Source organism: Haliotis rufescens, unplaced genomic scaffold (assembly GCF_023055435.1).
Source record: "Haliotis rufescens isolate VD_foot unplaced genomic scaffold, xgHalRufe1.0.p SCAF_8, whole genome shotgun sequence".
Lineage (NCBI taxonomy): Eukaryota > Metazoa > Mollusca > Gastropoda > Lepetellida > Haliotidae > Haliotis > Haliotis rufescens.
This window is the reverse complement of record NW_025964372.1, coordinates 6,163,035-6,179,809: the sequence shown is the minus strand read 5'-3', so window position 1 is coordinate 6,179,809 and position 16,775 is coordinate 6,163,035. Positions and strand designations below refer to the sequence as shown.

The 16,775-nt window shown below is 37.7% G+C and overlaps 1 protein-coding gene across 1 annotated transcript in view; it reads right to left on the bottom strand.

Annotated features, from left to right (window-relative positions):
- Window positions 1–2,866: 2,866 nt before the first annotated feature.
- LOC124148997 (alpha-N-acetylgalactosaminidase-like) overlaps window positions 2,867–16,775 on the bottom strand; it is a 67,112-nt gene continuing 53,203 nt past the window's right edge. Inside the window, exons 6-7 of the mRNA XM_048389108.1 lie at window positions 6,677–6,874; window positions 2,867–3,462 (exon numbers count right to left, since the gene is read on the bottom strand). Of these exons, the coding sequence (XP_048245065.1) occupies window positions 3,202–3,462; window positions 6,677–6,874 (459 nt within the window). The 3' untranslated portion in view covers window positions 2,867–3,201. The remainder of the gene's footprint in view (window positions 3,463–6,676; window positions 6,875–16,775) is intronic.

The window sequence follows — 16,775 nt, the reverse complement described above, 5'->3', positions numbered from 1 at the left end:
ATTTCATTGGCAGTTAAAAACATGAAATACAATCAAAGTCCCGGCATTGATGGCTTTCCTATTTAATTTTTTTCTGGAAAGAACTAAAATTCTGGATATACAGATTTGTAAAAAGTACTTATGCTAGTAACAACATTAGTATGAAAATGAAAAGAGGCGTTATAACTTGTAAACCAAAATCCAAAAAAGACAGAACATTGATAAAAACACTAGAGACCAATAACTTATGATAAATAATAATGAATGCACTCTCTAAAATAATTAGTACTTGTATTGCAACCCGTATAAAATCGACATTGGAATTGCTCATTCATAATAATCAAACAGTATTTATTCCAGGAAGATCTATTTTAGAAAACACAAGGTTGTTATATGATATTATCTTTGAATCAAAAAGACAAAATAAACCAGCATTACTTCTGCTGATCGATTTTGAAAAGGCATTTGATCAAAACAATTTATAAATAAAGTTTTACAAAAATACGAATTTGGACCAGAATGATAGGGTGAATAAAAATACTAACTTACGATACTACATCAAGCATAATACAAAATGGTCATTTATCAGATTTTTTACAAATGAAAAAGGCTGTCGACAAGGAGACCCATTGTTGCCATATATTTTCCTCCTAGTAGCTGAAGTCCTTGGATGTATGATAAGAAATAATAATAAAATTGAAGGGATTACTATAAATGACAAAGAATACAATCTTTGGCAGTATGTTGATGATACTGAATTATTTTTAAATGGCAAAGATGAAAGCTTATATGTAGCTACAGAAACACTTCTCAAATTCTACAAAATGTCTGGTTTAAAGGGGGCAGTCGTCTAAGGCGCCGCGATTCGCTGTGCAGAGTTGCGTTTCTTGGGCATGCCAGAAACCTATGATTGTGGGTTCGAATCCCGTTTCGCCCCGATTATGTTTCTGGTTTGGCAGCACCATACCCGTGCTCGTAGGTTTCACCGAAGTGGTAAACGTCTGAGACTTGCATCACTTCTGGCTTTCCTCCCACATTAAGCTGACACGCCACGATATAACTGGAATACTGTTAAAAGCGGCGTTAAACCCATCTCACTCACTCACTCTGGTTTAAAGATTGATGTAGACAAGACAAAAGCAATATGGATAGGCTCAAAAGCGGGTAGCAATGATCGATTATGTCAAGATTAACAAATAGAATGGCACGATAAGGAATTTCAAGTATTAGGAATTTAATTCAAACTTAAGTGAACTCGGGGTAATCAATACAAAGAGAAAGCTAGAAGAAATAAATAGATTGCTTGCAAATAGGAGAAAAAGTAAACTAACGTTTATAGGAAAAATTACAGTCATAAAAACACAAACAAGGAACTATTAACACTGAATCTTGAAGACAACAGTGTTTGTAGCTTTTGTAATCCTGTCAATGAGGACATCAGCCATGTCTTTTGGGAATGTAATGTAACTAAACAATTTGGGACTGATTTTGATCTTTGGCTCAACAAATATCTTTCTCAAAAAAATAAATTGACAAAATATTTTATTTGGTTTAGTTCTAACTACTCTAATACTTTAATCATACCCTTTTATTGGGGAAAAGGCGTATTCATGTATATGGAATTAAAGGAACCAAACCGAAAATAGATACACTTTTAAAATTACTTAAAAACATATTCAATCGAGAAAATAATTGCTATAAAAAAGCATGACAAAAATAACTGAAACAAAAAATGGTCACTTTTATTCTCAGCATTTGATTCTTAGCTCTCTGTTGCTACATGCTTTGTTTGAGTCTTTTTGGTTTGAAATATGACAATGTTTGTTTCCAAACCTTTAAATTTTTAAAGAGTGTATTGTGTCATTCTATACAATCCGAAATATGTTTTTGACGGAATACTGTATTACCCTGCAACCCATATATATATATGAAAAAAGTGGGCTGAGCTATGCAACTGAACATTTGAATCTCACGCTTTCACGCTTGGCTTCATCCAGACAATTTGTACTTGGTCAAACGTTGCTGCCGCTACAGCGATGAAAGACGATAATAACCCCACAGTTTTGACTTTTTCTTGAACTTGCTTGAGGCATGTCTGTTAGCTTTTGCTATGATATTTCCAACATTGTTTAGGTACCACACTATTACAATGTATACCAATCAACCAACCAATGTCTTAAAGTCTTTTCATATCGCTATAGATTTGTGTCTTAATGAATAACGTGTGTGTGTGAAGAAATGATCAACTATATGCAGAAACCATATGTATACAGAACTTTGAAACGTTTTACTAAAAGCATAAAAGTTCAGCTGGAGTTTTGTTGTGATGGTAACAACTGTCTACAAGAGGATAACCTTGATCGACTACTCGTTATAGATTGGGGCCAGAAGGAGATACATGTAGTTTGCTTCAGAAGCATTTACAACGCGGCCTACCACAAAGTAGACAGTTTATGGATAACAACTTCTTTATTTACAGTAAATAAAGACTTTGGTATCAATAAACTTGGTCTACTTTGTCATTCGTTAACTTCTAAGTAATGTCTTTCAAACAATGTGGCCACCACGTGTTGATGCGGGTTAGAATAGGATCCCAGCAAGAAGGATACAGTGACTGCTACCAATGCTTAAGCTTGTCGTCCGAGGCGGCTTAATGGATCTGGGTCAGGTTCAGTGACTTGATTACATGTCAGCTTTCCTCAAAGGCGTGAATCGTTGCTCACTCGTTTGTCTGATCCAGACTCGATTGTTTCAGGCCACCGTCATGTAGCTGGGATGTTGCTGAGTGTAGGTCAAACAACAAGCCTCACACTGTCCCTGATAAATTATCAAAAGCCTCACATTGTAGTTAAAACATGACAACTAGCAGTTTAAATGTTTCATTTATTTGTTTACACTACAAAAAACAATCTTGGCACATACAATATTCAGACGGAGAATGTTTATGGTTGCAGCATCGAGGTAGGTCGCAAGTCGCAATTCTCGACAACAGATGAATGGGCTACACTTAACCACTCTGCTGTTACCAGTCGATCATGACAGAAAGTTGATAGTATCGGGTGTATATTTGGAACCCTAATGTTTATCATTTTAAATTACAAGGTTTAATCAAATTTGAAAAAGTAACCAAACATTCCACATCTTCATGTTGCACTCAGTCATTATTTATGTACAAATGACCTTTAAACATCGGTGAGATAATATGTTTTTTTGTTAGGCATATCAAAGAGGCATAGCCTTGACCAGCACAATTCCGGTAGGGTTGACAGTCACATTGAACTGACCGCTCGGCTTGTACATGCTTGGCTTGTACACGTCATCAAAAACGTTAGTATCGTTATAGCCATTCTGATTGGTCAATGTGATGTACGCTAGGGTCAGGGACATGCGTGTTGGTGTTCCATCTGAGTTTGGGTTGAAGAAAGCTACTGCATAACTTTCGGGTTTGACCAAAGGTTTCAGCCAGACCTGCACGTTTTGAATCTGCAATGGTGGAATAATACATTGACAATGACATTCGTATGCTTATTCGTGCGGACAGACACATGCACAGACACAGGCACAGACACAAAATAACACATGGAAATAATAATATAAATAATAATAATCTGGCGTTAAAGACGTTGTATACAATAGTTCGTGCGTACCTCAGTTCACGCCATCTTCTGATGACTCTTGTTATGAATAGGATAAAACACGTCCGAGGGTTGTTATCATATTCAGAACCCGCATCCCGAGGGATTTTCCGGGGAAAAGGGTTTTAAATATCACAACAACCCGAGGGGAAGTGTTTTATCTTACTTATAATCCTATTTTTAACCTTAAAACAACATTTTTTTATGTTTCGAACATACCTTCCATGAACCTTAGGAAACGGGCGTAAAATATCTGTTCCTGGCGTACGGATCTTGAAAAGGACATTCTAAAAAGCAGATCGGTTGATCAACACCGCAGTAGCCTTGTGGTACACTCACTAGGCAACAGATATGCTGGTTGCGAGTTCGATCCTCAGGATTATAAAGAAAAACTCTTGTCATTTTATTTTACATTTCATTACATGTTACAATCTGAACGGAAGTTATATTAAGAAAATACCCAGGACATTATATAAAATCCTAGGGACATTACAACGTCCCTGTTTATGAGATTTAACCCAAATGGAGAACAATAGGATGACGTAACCGGAGGTTTATAACACATTGTAAACATTGTGTAACATGCATTTGTTAAATTTATTATTGTGTTTTTAACAAGTGTTGAAGCATACAACCATCAAGAGATGTATTTTAACATGGTATTTGAATGGGGGTGGTCGGGTAGCCCAGTGGTTAAAATGTTTACTCGTCATGCCGAAGACCCATGTACGATTCCCAACAATGCGTGAAGCCCATTTCTGGTGTCCCCCGCCGTGATATTGCTGGAATATTGCTAAAAGCGGCTTGAAAACCATTCTCAGTGACTCACTGATATTTGAATGCTAAGATGTATTTCTTTTTGCAACGAAAATGTGATTAGTTCAAGCAATAAAATGACATGTTTTTGCAAGTACAAATTGATTTGTCAATCCTCTGTGAAGATTTTTATAATAATATGCTAAAGTATGAATCCATGACAGTTCTGGTGCTGGAAAACACCGGGTGGTAATTGGTGGAGAACAACGACATGTCCGTTCATGATTGTGAAAACCTGCAACATGTACCTTTGCTTTCCTTCCCAAACATGACCCGATAAGTAATAAAAAATAACTGTTCCAATGCATCTCTGAATTTTCAGATTCAGTAGGTAAAAACGTGTGTACTTCCTACACATTATTTTATTAACTCATTTTATTCTCCTCCCTGAATTTCTAAAATATTCTTTCTTTCTGTTTTTTTTTTGTACGAGAAGCATATGTACTTATGATGAATTAATTGTTATTAATGGATAAACAGAAAGCATTGTAGAACATCAAACCTGTATATTATGTTATATCTAAACAATACTCAATGACAAGCATAATATGGGATTGATTATATCTACATAATGAGTTGTCTCCCTTTTCAGGTATCAGGATTGACAGCTTTCTTTGGGCAGGCACATATTCAATATTTAGCGTGGAGACCTACAGATTTTTATCTTAATTTATGTTGGTGGTGATTGTACGCTATACTGGAAAATGGTGACTCTCTAGTGGGTTTTGATCTTCTAAATAATTATTTACATGAGTACTTGCGCCTTTGATACCCGAGCCACATTTAATATGTTGCTATTTTCCCTCGATTATTTCTATTTTTGGTCCTTCTTTCACCATACTTGTATGTAGTTAACAAACGTAAATAGTAATAAATACTACAAAGTAAGTTTAATTACACTATTAGGTTAATGTGTTTCAAAGAGTCAGCTTAAGCAATGTTTTATAGTGATGGTAAATCATATCATTTGAGGCCTACCCCACTATACGTGGGTGCCACCTACAACAAAATATTGACAGTAGCGGGTGACCTTGCCTTGGTGAACACTACCAAGCTGACTGTGGTTCATTTCCCGATGAACGTCAGTATGTCACGTGATTACGTTGTCAGTCGCGCGGAGACATACAGAACTACTTCAGGGGAATTCCTCAATATCTAAAGACAAGTTTGAGAATAATTAGGAAAATTTGAAAGCCGACATCGATTTAGGCTATGAATGATGCATGCAGGCTTTGAAGTCAGACAGATCATGTGTAGGTCGGGTCACCGAAATGAAGCGTCCATTCGAAGCTATAACAGAGAATACTCGAGTTACGAAAAGAAATTACCGATCTCCACACTATCGTGCCTCAGTAAATCCAACCGCGTCGCCTCAAGCGGTAATCCCCGTCATCGGCAGCCGAAGTATGACTCAAACACACACCAAAGGTTCACAGAACGTTAATATGCATCCATTTTCAGCATAGGCTGGGTCTGGATTTCTTTCCAATTCCATCGCTAACTTTACTGGGTGCAAGTTGTATTTCAAGCGAATGAAAGCCGCCATTTTCTGCCGTTTGTAAAACCAAGGGATGTCACTCCAAATGGAATGTTTGGGGCGGATGACGTCACGACGTCCCGACTCACCGCGTTGATATAGTTCGCTTTCAAAAATTAAAGTTTGATGTTTAATGGATTGTTTTGTCACGATTTATGTATCTGTCAATATAAGGATTGAAGTTGTATTTGTTGACGTTCATCAGATGATGAAGACAGTACCTCACGTGAGCAAATTTACCATGAAGCGCTTCGCGCATCATGGAATTTGCTCATGTAAGGCACTGTCTTCATCAGCTGATGAACGTCAACAAATACAACTTCAATCCTTAAATATATCATGGAATATTTTTAACTATTATTCTGTACAAGTATAATACACGCTCTCTTCATGTTACATCTCAGAGCGTTGTAGTTGGTTTCACTTATTGTGTCCAACGTTTTTAAACGGCTTACGGTAAATTCATGACACAACTACGTCTTTGCTGCCCTCGGTATTATATGGGTACTGGAAAAAGCCGAGAGGTCTAAGGAGGGAAGGGGTAATTTCACATACAGATAAGGGGAATGAGTTTCCATGCTGTGTTCTTTTCAAGCTTGGAATCTTTCTTCCATTGATATGTGTACCATACTTCATGCATATGACGACTGATGAAAATTTTGTTTTTAAAACAAACTATTCACTAATGTTCGTTTGGAGTAAGCCTCACCTCTTTTATCATATTAGCTCCCTTTACGAGTGGGTCCTGGTTAATGGCAATGACGCCCCTGTTCTGTAGAATGGACTTGGCCTCTGGTCTCATGGTCCTCAGATCAGCGGATATGTAGAGTGGGGCGGCAAACATCGCCCACATCCCGAACTGAGTCTTCTCTTGGTCATAACTCAGACTGAAGTCCCCGATAATCAGCTGAAACACGACAGGTCGTCAGTCAAAATATGACCATTCATATGTCCAGGCCGAATGAAACGGACTCCTGTTGTTCTTTTTAAATCTTTTTTGTTGCAATGCTATATTAATGTTATAGCGACTTCCCCAATAGCTGTAGTGAAGAAGGAGCAAAGGCGAGTGACAGGAAAATGTAGAGTCGAAGGGAGGAAGAGTGCAAGGAAAGAAGAGAGGGCATCAACAGGCATAAACCTAAGGGAAAACCAACAGAGAGAAAACAGTGATATAGTCATAGAGGAAAGAGAGAGCGCGAGAGCATGAAACAGGACGAAGAAGAGTGAACGAGAACGTGATAGGGAAAATGACAGTGTGGGAAGGAGAAGGAATATACAAAGAAAAAACTAGGTGAAGGTGAAAAGTGATAGAGCGAAAGGGATCGAAAAGGTACGGAGGGAGAATAGAAGAGAACGAGAGTTACATGCACAGAAGGAGTGAGTGAGTCAGTATGATTTTACGCCGCTTTTAACAATATTCCAGCAATATCACGGCGGGGGACACGAGAAATGGGCTTCACACATTGTACCCATGTCGGGAATCGAACTCGGGTCTTCGGCGTGACGAGCGAAGGCTTTAACCACTGGGCTACCCGACCGCCCCTGCACAGAAGGAGACGGGACAGATGAAAAGAAGTTGAAGTACAAAGATTAGAGTCAGTGAAAGGGAAGCTATACAATTACCTCATCTGGATCGTTGATGGACCCTGGACCGGATACTGAGATGAAATCCCCGGCGTTTTTTCTCCCCGAGTTCACTTAAGTTTGAATTAAATTCCTAATACTTGAAATTCCTTATCGTGCCATTCTATTTGTTAATCTTGACATAATCGATCATTGCTACCCGCTTTTGAGCCTATCCTTATTGCTTTTGTCTTGTCTACATTAATCTTTAAACCAGAGTGAGTGAGTGAGTGAGTTGGGTTTAACGCCGCTTTTAACAGTATTCCAGTTATATCGTGGCGTGTCAGCTTAATGTGGGAGGAAAGCCAGAAGTGATGCAAGTCTCAGACGTTTACCACTTCGGTGAAACCTACGAGCACGGGTATGGTGCTGCCAAACCTAGAAACATAATTGGGGCGAACCGGGATTCGAACCCACAATCATAGGTTTCTGGCATGCCCAAGAAACGCAACTCTGCACAGCGAATCGCGGCGCCTTAGACGACTGGGCCAGCCGTGCCCCCTTTAAACCAGACATTTTGTAGAATTTAAGAAGTGTTTCTATAGCTACATATAAGCTTTCATCTTTGCCATTTAAAAATAATTCAGTATCATCAGCATACTACCAAAGATTGTATTCTTTGTCATTTATAGTAATCCCTTCAATTTTATTATTATTTCTTATCATACATCCAAGGATTTCAGCTACTAGGAGGAAAATATATGGCGACAATGGGTCTCCTTGTCGACAGCCTCTTTCATTTGTAAAACAATCTGATAAATGACCATTTTGTATTATGCTTGATGTAGTATCGTAAGTTAGTATTTTTATTCACCCTATCATTCTGGTCCAAATTCGTATTTTTGTAAAACTTTATTTATAAATTGTTTTGATCAAATGCCTTTTCAAAATCGATCAGCAGAAGTAATGCTGGTTTATTTTGTCTTTTTGATTCAAAGATAATATCATATAACAACCTTGTGTTTTCTAAAATAGATCTTTCTGGAATAAATACTGTTTGATTATTATGAATGAGCAATTCCAATGTCGATTTATACGGGTTGCAATACAAGTACTAATTATTTTAGAGAGTGCATTCATTATTATTTATCATAAGTTATTGGTCTCTAGTTGTTTATCAATGTTCTGTCTTTTTTGGATTTTGGTATACAAGTTATAACGCCTCTTTTCATTGTCATACTAATGTTGTTATTAGCATAAGTACTTTTTACAAATCTGTATATCCAGAATTTTAGTTCTTTCCAGAAAATAAATAAATAGGAAAGCCATCAATGCCGGGACTTTGATTGTATTTCATGTTTTTAACTGCCAATGAAATTTCTTCAATCTCAATTTCTAGTTTTTAATTTGGTTGTCTCATGTTGGAGTCTCTAAATTTGTTAAAACTTCTGTCATTGCCATAAGATGTACATAATATTTGATAAAAGTTTCTTAATTCATCCAATCTGCAATTACCGTCTGTTGTTATTCTATTTCTAATTTAGGGCTGGACTTTTCATTTTATCTGCATTATCAATCTACAAGATGAATTAAGCATTACAAATTATCAGGCTGTATATTGACCTAGAGGACCTGAATTAAATACAGGAACTCAAAGATACACATATTCCACTCTAGCCTATATTTATTAAGTCATCATCCGAAAAATGCTGAATATGGGGTTAAGCCAAAAAATGTGAAACTAAAATTAAGTATTTAGATTTCCCTGTAAGAAAACCCAATCCAACAAGCAAATACACCATAAGAACAACAACAAAACCAACTGAATTCATATAAGATCTATTTCAACTGGTCAAGCCATGGGTATGTGTGTGTGTGACACAGTTCAAAATATTGACATTGCACATGTCACGACTTCAACGTTCTATAGGTTTGTATTTATAATTTAATTCAAGTATATCTATATTAAGTTAACTAAACTAATTCAGTTGGCATCACAACCTCAACATCACCGGTAAGATACCTTTAACTCATTTTACATTACAAAAGGGGTGGTCGTGGTGGTGTGTATGTACCGAACGCTAAAGTTCGGTTAAATTACTATCCAAGTGACCGAAACCCAAGAACCCTTTATAGTTAAATATCCCCACATCTGCTCATCTATTCAATGTACAGTGGGTCGCAGGAACCGTCGAGCACATAGATGTTCACAGGCCTGATTGATACTCCTTGCCCAGCCCATTTCCCGTTGATCAGACAACAGGTTTTGAATGAAATTATATTTACATTTATCTAAACCTAGAACATTAAATGTTATAATAAATGTGCATCTATGAAATGATTCATAAACATAATTTGGTTTCCACGAATAAACCTTCACCAATTCGTCTTTACTTTTGTTATCAATCGTGTGAATGATTGAATACATTGAGATATGTATTACAAAAGAAATTTCTCCCTGATTCTTGAGAAAGGTAAGACTTAAACTTGAAGGGATGTAAAAATATATCTTTTCTGTTATACACGTCCATATATTTGTCCCTATTATCCCAAAGACTGCCATCTTTTACAAAATGAATGTCTTTCCTCATCTGAAGGCCATGGGCAATATTTGCAAATCCTATTTCCATCATGACGTCATTTTTCAACAACAAGTCAACCACAAATGTGAAATTGTTTTCAAAAGAAGCTGGTACGTACATAAAATCACAGCTTTGAATAAATATATTTGAAAAATTGTTTGAGTTATGCTGAAAATTGTGAAGAAAGCGATGTCCAAAAGATCTTGTTGACTTTGGCTTTGACATGTTCCGTATTTCATCAATGACGGCTAGTATCCTTGGTTTACCCCCTTTCCAATACATCCACCACGGATTAATCTCTTTGTCAGAGACGTTTTCACGCCTGATTCCCGTATGCAGCCAGATCTTATCACGTGGTAGCGTGTAGATGTTCCAAGGGTTAATCAGAGTGTCATCTCCAATCTGTAAGAATCCTTTCACATCGACATTGAGCTTCATGGCCTCAACGGTGCATTCATACATGTAGTACCAACCTCTCTTCAAGAGTTCCATGTATATGAAATACCCTGTGCTTGTTTTATGAACAGAGGATGTGAACGTATTGATGTTTGGTCCACAGAAAATGATGCTATGGAAATAAGGGCGATATATGGCTTCTAATATTGGAATATTTGCATACAATGATGGCTCATTAAAGGATATTATAAGTGCTATATCATTTATAGTCATATTAGGGAATGCTATGGCAGTTTTTGGACATACAGTGCCAAGAATGTCCTTTGTCTCTTTGCTCATAGATGTGGAGATTGTCGGCAAAGAAATAATTCCAGCTGTAAGATTTTTCTTCAAATGAATAATTCTCTTTTGAGCAGTCCGTTTTGGAAGTTGATAATGGATAGACCTTAAATCAGAGATCCATCCATCCACTAAATGTATGTCTCGTAAAGTAAGGAGTTTATTTTCTTTCAGGAGTTTTACTAAGTCACTCATACATTGTAACACATCGAGATCCCCTTTACATTGCCAAAACTGCAAAACGTCAATCAAAGGTTTTGAAGAAGTGGTGTTCAATGTATCCGACTCTAGTTCCACAGAAAGAGGATAAATACCAGTCCTGCCCCTAACATCCCATAAGACACGTTGCACTATAATATCCCCTCTGATGACACTCATCAAAGGAAGAGCCCAGAAGGTATTGTACTGGAACATCATCAAATCTAAACTTAAGGAGGTGAATGTTTTACATGGAAGAAATATTGGGGGGTGTTGGCTAATGGATTTAGAATATGTGTCATGTTCTTGTAGTGATCCTGTATGTCTTTTAAGCATTTGGGGATAGAATACTGACAGAATCAAAGGGTTTAAATGTTCTTCAATGTAAAATGCATTAAATGATGACTTTTCTTCCAAGAGATTTCTTGATTCGTTCCCAGTTGTGATTGGTGCCATGTTAGGTTCAAAGAACGTTTTGTTTGTCATAAGAACTAAGCCAGATTCGGGAAGATTATCTGTAATTCTTTTCAACATTTCCAACACATGTATGTTCAAGTGATGGACGAGACATATGAGATTTGCCCCATGAGATATGGCATAGAGATAAGCACGGTTCCCATCTTCAACAGCGTCATGTGACGTGTTTATTGTGTTCCAAGTAACACACCACGGTGACCTGTAAATAGAGAGAACATTGAGGGTAGGAATGGTTTCTGGTTTTGTTTCTTTTGGTTTGTTGTCGTTAAATGTCGCACTCAGCAATATCCCATCTGTATGATTGCAGTCTGTAAATAATCGAGTCTGCACCAGACCATCCCCTGACTGACATCATGTCCATCGATCTAAGAAATCAGACAGTTTATTCAGTATCTAAGGAGATATGGCCCATTGTACAGTTCAGTTTTACCAAATACATGAACACCAACGTGAAAATGAACATAGCATAATATATATATATTGTAAAGTTTTGAAAACATCTTCATTGTTGGAATTCAACAAATTGGTAATTAATTGATTGTCTTTGTATGTAATATCTGAAACTTTGGTCTCAACGTTCTATAATTTTCAAATGAAAACTCGTCTTCAATCTCAAACTTTTAACAGAATCAATACGACATTTATTGACATGGAAGTAATGGAGAGATTTTCTAAATTTACAAAGGGTACCTATGAGCTTAAATTTTTAATACTTTTATCCAATAGTTAGCTGCTATGTACATATATACTACAGTGACTAGATAAGTATTGCTTTAATTGAAGCATATTTACCAATGCTTAAAAATCGCTTAAAAAACAAAGTATGAACCTTTTCAATGGATTCCAAATATTTAATGCCCCAACTTTACGAACCGTGTAACAAAATGGGTACAATTTTACCATCAAATATCGAATTGCTGTGGAAAATGAGATTCATTTCTTTTCCTTAAATAATGTATAAACAGGAAACATTGCCCCAGATGCCTGAAGATCTATGGTCTTACAAGCCTTGGACCAATCAGCAGGCAGCGAGCCTCTTACAAGCAAGGGTTGGTGAAGACTATTTCTAACCCAGGACTACACGGGAGGCTGATATTGCAGAAAGGTCCATTAAAAAAATAACTTCTAAAATTCATTTTTTTAAATTCCTGTATAAATGTGTATTGGACATACATTATTATCAAATATCACAAAGATATTAATTCCTGAATTCTTTGGTCAAGGATTTCGAAAATCGTAATTAACTCAATTTTGACGGTGAATAAAATCAGTGTAAGTTCCCTAAGTTACAAGGCATCCCAAGACAAACACCACTGCAGAATTGTTCAAAGTGAAGTGAGGTATGCTGGTATTTAATGAGGACATATAAGTAATAGATTTGTGCGAAACAAACATTACTGCAGAAATGTTCGGTTTGTGCACGTCTAACTCGCGGGAAATTAGAAATCAAGGCTTGGGAGGAAAAACGAGGTGATTCGGGTCGACGACCTTTACCACTCTGCTGAAACCATCGAGCAGGGGTATTGTTCTGTGACAAAACCAGAGTCACAATCAGGGTTAATCTTTGGATCCACACCTGCGATCACAGGAATCTTGCATACCTAAGGGAAATAACTCTTCACGGCGAACTGACCAGGCGTCTTCGACATTAGGATCCTTTGAGAGCCCTGGTAGACAGTGAAAATGAGCTTCTACCATTGATATTGTATCGACTCAACCGACGAAGTAAGATAACATGGGGAGAAGTAGAACAATAGGGGTTCCGTAAAGGCCTGGTTGTTGGATGGGTGTGAAGCCTTGGATTGAGGGAGATTCCAGACTGGAGGATACAGAGAGGACTACAGTCCATGTTCTCAAGGCAATGGCAAAATATCCTTATCTAAAAGATTATTTAAGAATGAGAAAAGAACCCCCATTTTTATTCCTATATAGGGAAACAGTTCCTAAATATTTTACCTGCAAACTGATTTAGATTTCGTTGTACTTGTTAGCAGCAGTACTCTCCATCCCGCCACTCTGATGTCGTTCCTCTCAGCAAATGATGATAGGATGAGCCATTTGTCATATGTACCAGATGTGTTCTGACTTACAGTATTGGAGACATTCCTATAACATACACAGACAAATGCTTCACCGTACGCTCGCTTTCGTCCATACATAGGAGATCATTACACCATATTGAAATCATGATTTGAAAACTGTCTACCTACCAGGGAACTGGTCTCTCAAACTGTACAAAACAGAACCAAACACGTCATGTTTTCGCGAGCTGTTTACACTCGGATATTATGCATGCTAAAATTTAAAGTCACATTTTTTAAAAGTCATGTGCTGTTGTCATACAGTTTGAATTTTGCTTCGTGCGATGTTAAACAAACCCAATCATGTTTGTTTGAATGAATTTACTTAGCGATCTTTTCATATATGAATTCATGAATTGCCGCATTATTAATATCTGTATTTTCATTAAAAACGATTGGTAATGAGGCTCATAGTTTAAAACAAACCTCTATTCAGGAATTGAATAAAGGGGGTTATTTTGTTAGGTTCGAAGGATGGAGATACTCAGGGTTTTAGGGGTATGTAGACTCGATATTATACCCCCGACCTAAAAGAACAGGGGCATGCAGTTATACTAATTCTGTCCGTCCTTCTGAGGCCATTTTTTGTGTGAACTATCGCACAACCTTCACTTTTCCGATCTTAGGCAAATTTACGTCAGAAAAAAACCCCTCGGCATCCAATGATTACCGTAGTACGTTATCACGTGCTCGTGTCCCTATGACGACTGTCTTAGACTTGGACTTACCTAAGATTTTGCTAAGACCGTTTCAAGATCCAGTCTTAGACCGAATCTTAGCTAAGCAAAATTTTAAAAACTTAAGACAAAATTCATGGTTAGCAAAATTTGAGCTAAGACCACTTTCATGATCCCGGGGCCAGGTTCGATTCCCCACTTGGGGACAAAGCCCATTTCCGTGATATTGCTGGAAAATTGCTAAAAGCGGTGTAAACCCATCTCACCCGCTCATGATGCTATGATATTGTGTAATGATGGCTCCTTTACTGACTAAGAACTCATTAGAGTTACTTGGCATGACAAACGGTCAGTCGGGCACGCATAAAATTGGAATGAAGATGTATAATTTCAAACAAATTCAATTGAAATTAATTTGGCCACAAAATTACCCTTTCCTCGCGAATGGCTGGGTGGAGACAGACATTGATCCTTGTGTGTTTTTTTATAAATGATTATTTCTTTAAATATTGCGCGATAACCCTTTGTACTTACTCCCTATCTTTACCAAGTAGAGACGTTGTGGGAATCCGTCCAATGGCATGCGTTGACAAATCACCAGCCCAAAGAAACTGGTACACAAGAACCACCAGCATGATCGCCAAAGTCGGAAGGAAGATGCTCTTCACTGTCAATGCATAAATCAATCAAAGTTTATACAACATTTATATGGAGTGAGTTCGTGAATGAGTGAGGTGACGATTACCTTCACTTATGCCGCTTGTATATTGCTATCGCACAGACATCATACCATGCGATAATATAACATGGATATACTCCACTCGGATACATAAAAGTGAGTGAGTGAGTGAGTATGGTTAACGCCGCTTTAAGCAATATTCCAGCAATATCACGGCGGGGGACACCAGAAATGGGCTTCACACATTGTACCCATGTCAGGAATCGAACCCGGGTCTTCGGCGAGACGAGCTAACGCTTAAACCACCAGGCTACCCGACCGCCCCACATAAAAGTGACTGTGAGCCAACCAGTTCTTGTTTTCTCACCTTAATGACAGGCAGGGTAACGACAACTACTATCTTTTGACGCCTGTTGGTATCACACGACCAGGGATTGAACCACTCACATGCTTTCCGTGAAGACGCTCTGTTCACTTGATCACTGAGTGAGTGAGCGAGTTCAACATTTCAATTATCAATATAAATAAAAGCTATAAAAACATTTTCGTATTCATAAGAAATCCATTGTTCAATTCCGCCTATATTATAAGCATGTGCTTATAAATTATGAATCACTGTCAAATAGTGATAGTACCAGGTGTTGAAAAGGTGAGCGAATTCTGCCTCCACCGGTAACGCCCGTCACAACCACGTGCAAACGCAAACAAAACTTAATTGTTCACCAGAAAAAACATCGACGTATGGCAAAGTCAAAATGAAGAATTTCTTGTGACATTACTTTTGTCACTGATGTGTCAAATTTGAAAAAAAGTACTCCACATACTCTAAATACTTTCTACTATAAAGAAGGTCCTTCCTTTATTGGATTAAGGATTATGATTTATCTTTGATGAAGGGATTTTCTCGCACCCATCTACATTTCTCTCTTTTGACAGATATTTATGGAACTTTGGAATCCAGTTCAAAAGAGGAAAGGACATGTCTCCGGGTTATGGAGTCAAGAGAAAAATTGATGATGCTTACATATAAATTATGTTATTTGAGGCCGTGTCAGTGCAGACTTTTCATGTAGGGCAGGCAAGCAAGATTTGGGATGACAGTTGGTTGGGACAGCGGGTCAGCCTAATGTCTGAGGAAGGCAGCTAGTGTTACCAGCACCGCATCGTGAAACCCATGCACACTGTTGTGGTGCCGACATACCAAGAATCATAATCAATGAATCTGGTATTCAAACAACGACCGTGGTATTCTGATACGCCGTACAGGGTCACCCCTATCCCCGGCATTGCAAGTGGCTTCATCAATAGTGTATCACTAAGGCTACCCGAAATAAATATCTAACTATAATAAAAGCATCACACGTGTTTACATTAATGATTATATTATGGTAGGTAAGCCCGCAGCGATGCATGTCGTACCACGAGATACATTAATTGACCTAATGGCTTGGTTAAAATTAGTAGCCCCTATGAGTTCGTTAAAACAGTTTACTGTATTTGATACCCGGTACTATTAGCAGCAAAACGGAATGAAATACATTCCCAGTCCTTGTAGGTCATCAATGTAAGGTCTGTTTGTCAGTCAAATAGGTGAATATAAACATTTCTAGGGGACATACTATTTTTCCGTCATATTGCAAACGTTGTTAAATACAGGTTTATAATCATAGTGGACAAATTACTAAAATATATGGATGCTGCCACCAGTCACAAAATGTGACAAAATAAATACCAGACCTTGGACACGAGGTTCAGCGAAAAAACATCAGAAGGCTCTACAAAATTACGAATGTCGAAACTAGCGAAGTGCAGAATG